Source organism: Prosopis cineraria, unplaced genomic scaffold, assembly GCF_029017545.1.
Source record: "Prosopis cineraria cultivar Desert tree isolate PC_DT_omini unplaced genomic scaffold, ASM2901754v1 PC647, whole genome shotgun sequence".
Classification (NCBI taxonomy): domain Eukaryota; kingdom Viridiplantae; phylum Streptophyta; class Magnoliopsida; order Fabales; family Fabaceae; genus Prosopis; species Prosopis cineraria.
The window spans coordinates 2,957-14,791 of record NW_026555972.1 but is presented as its reverse complement, the minus strand read 5'-3'; the positions used below and the strand labels follow the sequence as shown (position 1 = coordinate 14,791).

General features: G+C 36.4%; 2 protein-coding genes and 1 non-coding gene across 4 annotated transcripts; 2 read left to right on the top strand and 1 right to left on the bottom strand.

The window, feature by feature from the left end:
• Positions 1-5: 5 nt before the first annotated feature.
• On the bottom strand, positions 6-77 carry TRNAD-GUC (transfer RNA aspartic acid (anticodon GUC)). Its single transcript has one exon. It is a non-coding gene; the product is annotated as a tRNA-Asp (tRNA).
• A 329-nt stretch (positions 78-406) lies between these two features.
• On the top strand, positions 407-4,645 carry LOC129297895 (SUPPRESSOR OF GAMMA RESPONSE 1-like). Of its 2 annotated transcripts, none has more exons than XM_054936240.1 (7): positions 407-726; positions 1,717-1,849; positions 2,147-2,333; positions 2,997-3,490; positions 3,779-4,096; positions 4,178-4,248; positions 4,380-4,645. In XM_054936240.1, the coding sequence occupies exons 1-6, from the start codon at positions 719-721 to the stop codon at positions 4,229-4,231; spliced, it is 1,194 nt and encodes a 397-aa protein (XP_054792215.1). In that variant the 5' UTR covers positions 407-718; the 3' UTR covers positions 4,232-4,248; positions 4,380-4,645. The 2 variants fall into 2 exon arrangements, with proteins under 2 accessions (XP_054792215.1, XP_054792214.1); XM_054936239.1 differs by having other exon boundaries at positions 408-726; positions 4,178-4,276.
• A 970-nt stretch (positions 4,646-5,615) lies between these two features.
• LOC129297894 (CRM-domain containing factor CFM9, mitochondrial-like) lies at positions 5,616-10,526 on the top strand. The gene is made up of 4 exons (XM_054936238.1): positions 5,616-5,772; positions 6,953-7,229; positions 7,866-8,267; positions 8,913-10,526. Exons 1-4 carry the CDS (start codon positions 5,699-5,701, stop codon positions 9,996-9,998), a joined length of 1,839 nt encoding a protein of 612 aa, XP_054792213.1. The 5' UTR covers positions 5,616-5,698; the 3' UTR covers positions 9,999-10,526.
• The last annotated feature ends 1,309 nt before the right edge of the window (positions 10,527-11,835 follow it).

Sequence of the window (11,835 nt, the reverse complement as noted above, 5' to 3'; positions counted from 1 at the left end):
CATCTCGCCGTTGCCGGGGATCGAACCCGGGTCGCCCGCGTGACAGGCGGGAATACTCACCACTATACTACAACGACATGTTGACATTGGGTGAACTGTAAATTGTTTTTAATTAATTTTTTTGCATGCGCCCATTCGCACTCGCAGGCCAGCGTCATGTGCGAAATGATGAGGGGTATAATAGAGAATGCAGCGATCTTAGCAACGTTCATCTGTTTGGCTTGGGGAGCAAGCCAGTAATGTCCCCACTTAAATTTACCATAATGACACCATAATCCCCCGCATTTTCCATAATGACACTTCTCGGTTTCCTAAGCTCCATCTGTCCGACAGCCGTCAACAAAAGCCCCAATGTTCCACTCTCCGAAGCAGAGCCTCGATGAGGTTCGGTCAACGGCGGGTGCTTCCGAACCTTAGCTTCTGTCCTAATTCAATGATATGTGGAATGAACACGGTCAACTTCAAAGCATACGTTCGGTTACGAGCCTCATGTGACCGGTCTATTTGGCCCGAACCCAATGGAGAGTTTTCCCGCCCACTACCACTGTCTCGTCCGGTGTTTCTTACTCACTTGCTTACTCGCCCAAGCAAAAGGAAGGCTTAAATACACGGAAACTTCTTCTCTCTCACTGTCTCCCTCCCTCTCCTTCCCTCTCCCCCCTTCTCTCTCTAGAGTCTCGAATGCGATTTTGGTGCCATCTTTTCGCTCTTCGATAGCATGGCTAGGTGAGCTTAGGATTAGCAAAATGGTGAAATTTGAAGTTTGAAGGGAGATTTCGTTGGTTACTGTTACTCGTAGAAGCTTGCTGGCTTTGGTTTTTTTTTTCAAAGTCATTGTTCGATGTTTATGGGTTCGAGTCCTCGATTGTTTTGATGGATGACAATGAAATTTTCTTCCCGGTGTTTTCGAGGGTTTGTTTTGGAAAATGATGACAGAGGAAGGTTGTCCTATCGAGGATTTTATTTCCTCGTTGTTTTGGGATAAGTACTGGGGTAAGGTGTCAAATCAGATGGGTTTGGGTTTCGGCTTTTTCGGTTGAAGGCTGACAATGGATGAATGGCCTGTTTTGCTTGCAGAAATGTAGTTTGCGGGCATTCTGACATCCCCATTCGGGGTTTTCTGATTCTTCCTTCTTGGAATCAGTCTAATAGCAGTTAGCAGCTAGTAATCCATCGAAGTGACGTATACCTTTTGTCTCATGTCTAGCTTATGCTCATTTTTTATAGGAAAATCTTGGGTGAACCGCAAATGACAATGCAGAGCTTCCCTGGAGAATATTTGCCCAGTTATTTCTTAAATCTGATATAAAAAAAAAAAAAGAACCTTGCAAACACACACACACACACACACACAAAGTATTTCTTAGTGCTTTTCTTCTTTACCACTCTTATGCTTACCCTTCTCTTGGTTGGAGAGTTGGACGGATTTGTGGAAACCATGAACCGTATATAGTGCATGTTCTTGAGTTAAACTCAAGTTTGATACCTCGCTATAAAATAAACGAAGTTTCACTCTCATTAAAGGTTTATTTTGAATCTCTTCGTCCTCGGGATTTTTTTGGTTTCTGAGCAGCCAATTTTACTTTGTTTGTAGTTGCTTGTCTTGCACACGGTTTTTGTCAGCAAATATATTTTCATTTTTATTCATTTCAGTGTTCTTTCGCTATAAAAGTTATCATGGGGAATGTTGATCTAATAAAATTATTTGTTTACCAGGAGCTGGCTTATTGATGTTGGAGGGTTTGCCAAGAAAGTGAAAAGCAGTTCTCTGCCCTCAGCTGAGCAAATCAAAGACTGTGGGGCATATCGTCAATGTCCAAATTGTCATTGGCATATTGATAATAGTGATGTATGCTGGAATTCCGCCTTATTATCATTCACAGCTCATTATTGGCTTTAATAATACTATGTGCACCACAGACTCAGCTCTTGTAGTAAAGCTCTTCGTATTTCTCTAATATTTGCGCTTGTTCTAACTGATGTAACCTTTAATTTCTTAATTAAGGCATATACTCTGTTAATACAAGATTTGAGTTTTGTTTGTACAGAAGTTTGGAAATTTTGCCGTCATAATTAAGTTCTGCAAACATTCTAGCAAGTGTTGACTGGTTGTGGATGTCTAACAGATACTACTTTCCCTTTGCAGGTTTTTCCTGATTGGCCTGGCTTTCCTGCTGGTGTAAAATTTGATCCTTCTGATATAGAACTCTTGCACCATTTAGCAGCAAAATGTGGCATTGGAAATGCAGAGCCACACATGTTTATCCATGAGTTCATTCCAACGCTGGAGGGTGCTGAGGGGATTTGCTACACTCATCCTGAGAATCTTCCAGGTGAGGATTACTGAACTTAATTTTTCAGACATGCAATCAGTTACCAGTCCTGGTAAAATAAAGTAAACTGATCAAGCCAGAGACATGTAAAGGAAGTCTGTTTAAACAAATTCTTACGGGCAATGGTGATAGGTGACGGTGTCTTGTAGGATAGGTTTTTTTTTTTTTTTGGGGCCATATCTTGTAGAATAGGTTGTGCATGAAGGACAGAAGAAACATATAATTGTAAAATTTACCACTTCAGGACTCATAATTTGGACAATGACAGCTTACCATGAGAACAAATAAAAGTCTAGCACACTGAATTATGAATCAAATTTTCAATCAGTCGCTAAGAGATTTCTTTCCTTTACTGGGCCTTTAACTTACCACGTGACTCCCAAACCTTATTGAAGTTTAATAAATGCTAATTTGACTGTTGTTTTAGATACATAACATCATGATTTTACCCTTGCTTCATTTTAGGGGAGTGGGTGAAGATAAGCGTTATGATTGCTATTTTACTAAACTTCACAAGTTATTGGCATCTTTGCATGATCAGTTTGGCATTCCCTTCCGCATGCTCTGATTGCTCAATTTTCTCAGGATTCTTGGCTCTGGCTAAGTCCGAGCGTAGTGCAACTTTCTGGAATTATGCCTAAAAAAGTAACCTGTTTGTTTCAGGTGCTAAAAAGGATGGGAGTAGTGTCCATTTCTTCCATAGAACAATTAATGCCTATACTTGTGGTCAACGAAAGCGTCGAAAAATTCATCATCATCATGGTGCAACTGAGGAGCATGTGCGGTGGCACAAGACAGGTAAAACCAAATCTGTAGTGGAAGATGGCCTACACAAAGGCTTTAAAAAGATCATGGTTCTTTATGTAAGACCTGAGAAAGGTTCAAAGCCATATAAATCGAATTGGGTGATGCATCAATACCATCTGGGGACTGAAGAAGAGGAGAAGGAAGGTGAATATGTGGTCTCAAAGGTTTTTTATCAGAAGAAGCAGCTTGAGAAAAATGAGGAGAATCCATTAGTTGAAGAATCAGATAATATGGCATCACGAACAAGTCCAAGAACCCCAAATCCAAATCCCCGCAATCCACCTCGACCAGGAAATTCTGCTGACTGTGATGATAATTTTGATGAAAAAGTACTCCTGTCATTCAATAAGGTAAGTACCAAAATGTTTATATGACAATCATGTAACTTAGGTTGATTATTTTGCAAGAAAAAGGAAAAATATAGATCACATTTAATATTGTATCCAAGAATCAAGCATATTCACAGTGCATTCATTTAAGTAACGATTGACACAAAAATTCAGTGAAGTTATCTTGATTTTCTGTGAACTTCTTTTAAGTAGTATTTAAAGTGGAAAAATGGTCGTAGGACAGATTTATACTCAATAAATTGAATGTATCTCACCCATTGGTTTATTGTGAATTTTTTTTATGTTTAGGATGCCGAGTCTGTCCCTGGAGAGCCAAGTGCACCGGCAATTGATGTTCAGGATGAGGATAATACGAGTGGCCCTGCATGGTTGGCTGGTGAATCACAGGCTGCTGAAAACTCTGACTTTGATGGCTTGGATGACATATTATTGTGCAAGGAGATCTTAGATTCTTCTGCTAGACTAAATGATTCTGGAATGAACTCCACCATTGTTAATGGCTTTGCCAGCAACACAAACTTGTCAGTTGGAAATGACAATGCATCCTTTGGAATCTCTGACCTGGATAACTTGGAATTGGATACTCCTCCAGATTTCCAACTTTCTGTAAGCTCCTAATCGCACTCACTCCACTTATAGAACTTACCAGTATATGAATATGCTATTTGATTCTCATTTTTCTGGCAGAACTTGCAGTTTTGTTCTCAAGACAGTATACTTGACTGGATAGACAGACTATGATTCTCATTAAGCTCCCTGTAACTGTTCTATTCACTCACCTGTATAGTATGTTCCTTTATGTTCCTTGTTCAGTTTCAACGATTTATTTATTTTTGGATGATACAAAGAAAGGATAAGAAGCTGACTTGTCATGATTTTATTCTTACAGGCAGAAACATTACTGGCTATCTCAGGTTCCTAAACTCTTTCGGCTTCCCATTAAGTTGACTCTGGAGTTTGAGCACTCTGCATGAGGGTGGTGTTTACATGAATTTGTAGTTGAACTGTGACTCGTTATGTGCAAGGCATGGAAGTGGCATGTTGATCTATATTGTAATGTATTGCGTGTTGAATGTATGTAAAGATTACCAGCAAATTGGCTGAATATTACCAATTATGCTTCTTTAATTGATAATATGGGAAATTGTGTGTCAATTTCACAAGAGCAAGCAATCAGTCCTTTCTCATGGCTATGAAGGGACATTTCGAATTTTAGATATTCGAAAGTTTTTTTAGAGTAAAAATCTCAGGCATTCCTAGACCTGGTGGCTATGGAATGCACATTTGCATTGTGGTATTTATATACCTGAACTTAGTTTATTGTCAATCTATTTTTCAGAAATAGTTTACTAATGAATTCCAACCCATGTTTGATTACTATGGATAAAAATGTAACATGTAAGAATCCGCAAGGATATTTATCTGGTGGTGATAAATTGTGCTAGTCGCTATTAGGATTCATCACATTACAAAACTTTGAAATTTGTCCTTGAATAATTTGAGTTGAAATGAGTGAGTTTGAGAGGACGTCTCTTTTTGCTTCAAGTCAGATGTGCTGCCCCACACCTGTTATAAATAGAATAATGACTTTTATAATTTGCAAAAGAATTCATGATTTTATTGATGGCACCGTTTTTTCAAATGGCCATTTTATCATTTTAATGGCCCCAATATGTAGTTATTTTTGGTCAATTTATATCTATATATGCGAGCAAAATCTAAAGAAAGTCATTTCACAATAACCATAACATGAAAACGATGCTAGTTAAGTTAAATTAGAAAAAGTTTAACAGGTAGAGGGATTAAATTATTCTGAAAAAAACTGTTGACAGGTGGAAATGAGAAATTACGTGCGGATGTGACATTGAAATTTTTGTAAATTTTCGAGGACAACATAAGAATATTTGTTATTTTTTATTACAAAACAAGAATTAAAAAAAAAAAGAAAATTTTCATTAGGTGCCTTCGGCAAAATTTCCCAATCTTATTAAACCCCAAAATACGTTTTTTTTTTTTTAAAATCTTGGGTCCATGAATCAAACCTGTGTTTCGGGCCTTTCGGCCTTTGTATGTATTGGCAAACCCAACCTAAAAGCTAAAACCCTCAGAAACCGAGCGTAGAAAACTCAACGGTGCTGGAAGAGCATGAAATCAAGAGAAAGCAGAAGCGAGTAAACTGATTCAAACAAAAAGCTCCTTAACAGGCCAATGTTTGCTGCAAGAAATTTACAGAGGCATTGCTTGAAGTTCTCATACTCTATCCTTCAATCTAATCTCTCCAAGTATGTATTTGCTGTGTCATCACTCTCCCTTTTTTACTTTTTGAACTGAGAAAATGGAAAAGAGAAGTCACAGTAATGTCACCTTGTGTCTTAGATAATAGAATTAATTGAATTCATTATGACTCCCGTCGAAGCTCGGACTTTCACAGTGATAAGAGCCATTTCTTTCTCATTTTTTTTTGGGTGTATACCAGTTTTCGTGTACAGTCTGCCTGGCCAAATTCTTTGAGGTTGAATGGGCTTTTATCTTTCATTTGTTCAAACAAAGAAACGGATTTCGACTGTTTTTTTTGGCTGCATCTGATCCAAGTTCATAAGTTATCGTTGTGCTTTTTTCTCTTTCGCAGAATTCTACTTTTTGCCCCTGAAATTTAACTCAGGCTGTCTTCGAAATTTAATATGGTTTAACATTATCTGTATAGTTTAAAAAATGGTCCGATATCGTCATTTTCTCTGATGTTGCTGCTTAATAAGTGTTCGATTTTATGGGCTGGATTCTGACGGCATAACTCCCATCCAACATAGACCTAAACTATCCTATCTTGCTTCTTATAATACCAAAAGATCATGCTCTGTCATTTTCATCCATGCCTTATTCTGCACTCTGCAGTCTAAAAAGTATAGGTTTGAATGGGATTGAGTTACCTTGTCAGACTGTCAATGTTTTGCTCAACTAGTAATTTATGATGCCGCAATGGATGCTTCTGTTAACAATTAGAAGAATGTTGCCCTCTCTATTTTTCATACAATAAAAATCTCATGGAAGAGATTTACTTCTTGCTAAATTCAAATTTTTCCTAGTTTGAGTGAAGATGTTGATTTGTCTAGGTTAAAAGGTTCAGATTTTTTTTCCCATTTTCTTTGGATTTGTGGAAAAAATAATTTTTGCTGCTCAACGAATCTATTTTTTTTTTGTTTCTTTTATCTTGTTAGTCTTTATTCATTCAACATAAAACTGGAAGACTGCTCAATCAATGTACTTGATTTGCATTGTATATTATGAATTTCAATTTATGAAATTGTACGGTACTTATATAATTTTATCATTCTGAGCAAAATAGAGTTCTGTAGCTTCACTGCCCCCCCGAGAGAGAGAGAGAGAGAGAGAGAGAGAGAGAGAAGGAAAAAAAAAACCTCTTTAAGCTTAAGACTAAAGCTGATTCTATTTATTTTTGCTCAGGAATGGTATATCTTTAGGACCTACATCTCATCATGTATCAAGCAAAGTAATTCAGTCAGGCAGTGAAGTTACGTCTTATTCTTATGGCAAGCCATTGAATTCATTCAATATATCATCTCGAACAATGTCAACATCAAAAGGAAGAAGTATGCGGAGCAAGGTGGAAAGGCGAATGCAGAAAGAGTCTGGTAAAACTCTAAGGGAGATTCGTAGAGCTAAAAAATTGAAAAAGAAGCTAATGACTGAGGAGGAGAGGCTTATTTACAATCTTAAACGAGTACATTATCTATCCTTTCCTACTTGCTCTGACATCTGAGGCATGCCTAAAGTTCAAGTTATAGTTTGTGTGCTGTGGACTGGCGTGCATGTCAATCAGCTATTATAATTTTAGATGCTGCATACTCTATTCTACTTTTATTTATTACTTTGCATATGGATATGCAGCTTTTAACAGAGTTGTATTACATGAGTTGCCAGATCTTAGATTTTCTTACATAAAAGGGGCAAGCTCATTTAGTTCCACAGTGACAGATTCGTACTTGTTAATGACAATTTTTTAGGTAGTTGAAAATTATGAGATGCAGGGGACCTCATTTAGGTAGCTGGACTCAGATTGATATTGAATGATCTTGTGCTAGAGATTCTCCATCTTTCTTCATTAAAAAAAAAAAAAAGATATGCCATCATTAGTTTTAAATTTGTGTTTTTTTACTTTCGATTTGGATTATGCATTGCCTTTGATTGTTTGGTGATTTGCTTTTTCTACCTATATAATGATAATCAAATGGCATATTTCAAGTCTATATAACTAACAGATTGCACGTTTGTACTACTTGATATATTTTCACTCGGTTATATCCTAGCTCTTATATAATCTTTCATTTATCACCTTCCTCCCTTCCAATTATTGCAGGCCAAGAAGAAAGTAGCATTGCTCCTGCAAAAACTCAAGAAATATGAGCTTCCAGAATTGCCTTCTCCTCGACATGATCCGGAGCTCTTAACACCTGAACAGCTTCAGGCATATAAAAAGATTGGTTTCAGGAATAAGAACTATGTTCCCGTTGGTGTACGAGGAGTTTTTGGTGGTGTTGTGCAAAATATGCATCTTCACTGGAAGTTTCATGAGACTGTTCAAGTTTGCTGTGACAACTTCCCCAAGGAAAAAATCAAAGAAATGGCCACAATGCTTGCTAGATTGAGTGGAGGTATTGTGATAAATATCCATAATGTGAAAACAATTATTATGTTCCGTGGCAGAAACTATCGCCAGCCCAAAAATTTGATACCTATTAACACCCTCACAAAGAGGAAGGTAGGTTTGCAATGTCTTGTCTATTTATTTATTTGAGCTACACCACTCTACTTCGACATCTATAATTATATCCCAACCTATTATGTTATCTGCAGTGCTTAAGTTACCCAGAGGTTGACTCTACAAATATGAATTATTTGCTTTAGGCCTGAAGTTATTGAACAATATGTAGTAGCTTAGCACTGTTTGTTACCCTGGAAAAAGATAAAATTCTTGCCTGATTTTTAGAGTTTGTGATGGTAAGATAGCCAATACGAATGAAGTTTCTAAATAGATGTAGCTAAAAAAAGAGCAATTTTCTTAAACCATCCCGTACTTGAACCAAATAGGTGCTGAAGACAGTGTGTGAATGATTGATAAATCATGGAATAATTTAATTGAGCTTTCTCTTTTGGAGAAAGCCCAACCTCTCTTAAGAGGTAATGCTCTCCATAAAATTACCCTAAGTGAAATGATCATATTTTCCATAGCCACCTAATGAATATATTGACATGTTCGAATGTGATCAAGAGACTAAAGACCCTGCTTAGTTTTACTGTAATAAACACCTATTTTTCCATTCTCCATTATGGTCTCCAGTTGTGATGTCCGTTACTGCAAGAATTTGATTTTTGCATAAGTAATATATTTGTCTGTCGCATGCAGGCTCTTTTTAAGGCCAGATTTGAGCAAGCTCTTGAATCTCAAAAGTTAAACATAAAGAAAATAGAGCAGCAGCTACGGCGGATGGGTGTAAATCCTGAGGATCCAGCTGCCATGGCCAGCATCCAGAGAGTTGCTTCAACATTCTTCAATGCTATTGACAAGAAAGAAGGGAGCCCTTATGTTTTTCATGAAGGCAAACTGTCAGCTAAAGAAACTGTTGAAGATTTGGAAGAGCCAGGGCCTTCTATTGATAGTGACCAGGAAGAGCTAGACCGATTCATTGCCGAGATAGAAGAAGCTGCAGATAAAGAATATGAAGCTGAAGAGGCAAAAGAAAAAGAAGAACTTGGCAGAATGAGGTATTGGAACAGAGAAGAATTTGGAGGAAGATTCAGAAAATTTGATGTTTCTGGAAATGATGATCATGATGATAAGGTTAGAGGTTCAAGGTTTCGGCAGACTGCGCATGCTAAGCAGCAGGCTAGTGATAGTGATGTTGAAAACAATATACTGTCTGATGATGATGATGATGATGATGACTATGATGGGGAGTGGCTTGCCGATCCTGACAGTAATTCTGATGACTTTAGTGAGGCTAAAGGCAGGTCCAAGGTCAGTAGGGTGGACAGGGAAATAAGAAATAACTTTGGCAAGACCCAAGGTAACGGAAGTTCAAATAGAGACGAAGGTAAACTTAGGAGAAATTCAACCATAGATGATTCTGAATCGGAAAGTATGTTCAGTGATCTTGACAATGCAATGTGGGAGTCTGACGAGGAAGAAAATGAATCATCAAGAGAGTCAAGTGTCAGCGGTGAGCACAATAGCAACTGCGAGGACAAGCACGCATATCATACAAAGAGACGCAGGAGAAATGGTGTGAGGCATCATGGGGTTGGAGGTGATGATTCTGATCAAAACTGGGATGGGTTTGATGTTCCCAGAAATGTGAGGGGGAAGCAAGGTAGGATAGGAAGAGCTGTCATAAACCAACGGTCGCTGAGTTTAGAACCTGGACCCGAAGATATAGCTGGTGATTCGGAAAACAGGCTGTGGCATTCATCAGATTCTGAGGAAGAGTTTTAGACCCAATTGGAGGGTCAGTGGGGATGGAGGGGCGGAATGCTGTTAAAAATAACGAGCCACAAGAGAGGCCCAAACGAGGAAGATGGGGCTTGGGACAGTGACTAGCCCGTTAAGTGTCAGACCTTCATTCCATAGATTTTGTATGGCAAACTGGCTTGGACAAATAATGGGTCCAAAGTTAAAATAGCACGCAAGCCCTTCGTGGTTGGGTTACTCAGTTGGTCCCTATGTGGTCGAGAGCTTGCCTATCCTTCCGGTAAAACAGTAAATACCGTCTACGGAGATCCTTCGTGCATTGACACTTGGATTTAGAAATGGAATATCTGAGAATAATGTGTTTTTTATTGTTTTTGACGGTGAAGGAGTTGAAAGTTGAAAGAGATGTGGGGTTTTATTTGTATGTGGAAAATGGAGAGTCCTGTCACCCTTAGTCACGCGTCAATGGTAGTTTAGTTTTGTGAAGTCAAGCAAAAATGGATCCGCCACTTGCAGAAGACGCTTCGTTTAATAGCAACGACCCATTGTTATGCCCTTAATCCACGCGTCAACGGGCATGCAGCCTATAATTTGTGAAGCTCAGTCTTGTTCTATTCTAGCCTTATTTTGATTTTCAAAATATGTTTAAGATTTTAGAATGCTCTCCAAAATGCTTCAAGATATACTATTTTGGAGGCGTTTTGTCGTTAAATTAACCTCCTTAAGATATTCTAATACGTAATTATTAATTAGCACATTCAGATCCTCAAAAAAAAGTTTCGTTGACGAATGAGTTAATAGTTAATTTTTGATGTGTGTATGCGCAAGCTTTGGTGATTGTCAATTTATGATTTGAACTTGCTTAATTATTAATGAGTTTCTATTTCATACATGTTGTCACTTAAGGAAAATAAAGTCATCACTTAAAATAGATAATTCATGGATGAACAATTATGTTTGCACTTGTTTATGATATAGTCCTTCCAAATTATTTCATCTATATTAAATTATAAGACATTTTTAAATAAAATTTTATATATCAATAAACTTAATTAAATACACTCAACGACCTTATTTTTTCAAAATAAAAATATAAATTTTTTAAAAATATCTTTCATTTAATATACTTAAATCTACACTTAATTAGTATTAAATAAAGAGAGAAAGGACAATATTGAAATAAGATTATTTAATCAAATCTTAATTTTTTCAAAGTATTTTATATTTTTGGGATAACAAATTTCTTCCAAAAGTGTCTTATAATTTAGGATGGAGAGAGTGTAATATAAGACATCTTTTAAAAGTCTTGCTTGATTTAAAATATAAGTATTGGTTAACTTCAATAATTATTTTTTTAGCTATACTTGTACTTTATTTGTTACTTTTTTTTTGAAAAAAGATGCATTAAAATTTTAATTATTATTATCAAAGCACTTATATAGAGTATTTAATAAAGATAAAATTAAAAAAATATAAATTTTTAATAAATTAAGGTTTCAACCAACATTTTGTTAAAACTGTGAATTAGTTACAAATACTCTATATTTTGGTCTAGAGAGAGTGTACTCTTTCCATTTCATATTATAAGTATTTTTAATTGAATTACACTCTCAATAAGTTAGTTAATTATTTTTAAAATTATATTTTCTTTTCATGTTATTCTTTATTTAATAAGATGTTTTAATTAGAGAATCTTATTAATCACACCCCTTAATTAAGGATATTTTTGAAAAATTTGATTAATTTCTCTGATCTTATTTATAATGTAAAAATAGAAATTTTTTTCTATTAATAACTCACCTCATTAATTTTCATTATAAATTTTTATATTTACCTTTCTTTGAATGTTAGAAAGAAAAAA

Coding starts and splice junctions, on each gene's coding strand:
- LOC129297895 (XM_054936240.1), top strand. Junction 1,850..2,146: donor GGCATATTGATAATAGTGAT/GTATGCTGGAAT, acceptor TTCCCTTTGCAG/GTTTTTCCTGATTGGCCTGG. Junction 2,334..2,996: donor TCATCCTGAGAATCTTCCAG/GTGAGGATTACT, acceptor TGTTTGTTTCAG/GTGCTAAAAAGGATGGGAGT.
- LOC129297894 (XM_054936238.1), top strand. CDS start 5,699: ATGTTTGCTGCAAGAAATTTACAGAGGCATTGCTTGAAGTTCTCATAC. Junction 5,773..6,952: donor CTTCAATCTAATCTCTCCAA/GTATGTATTTGC, acceptor ATTTTTGCTCAG/GAATGGTATATCTTTAGGAC. Junction 8,268..8,912: donor ACACCCTCACAAAGAGGAAG/GTAGGTTTGCAA, acceptor TGTCGCATGCAG/GCTCTTTTTAAGGCCAGATT.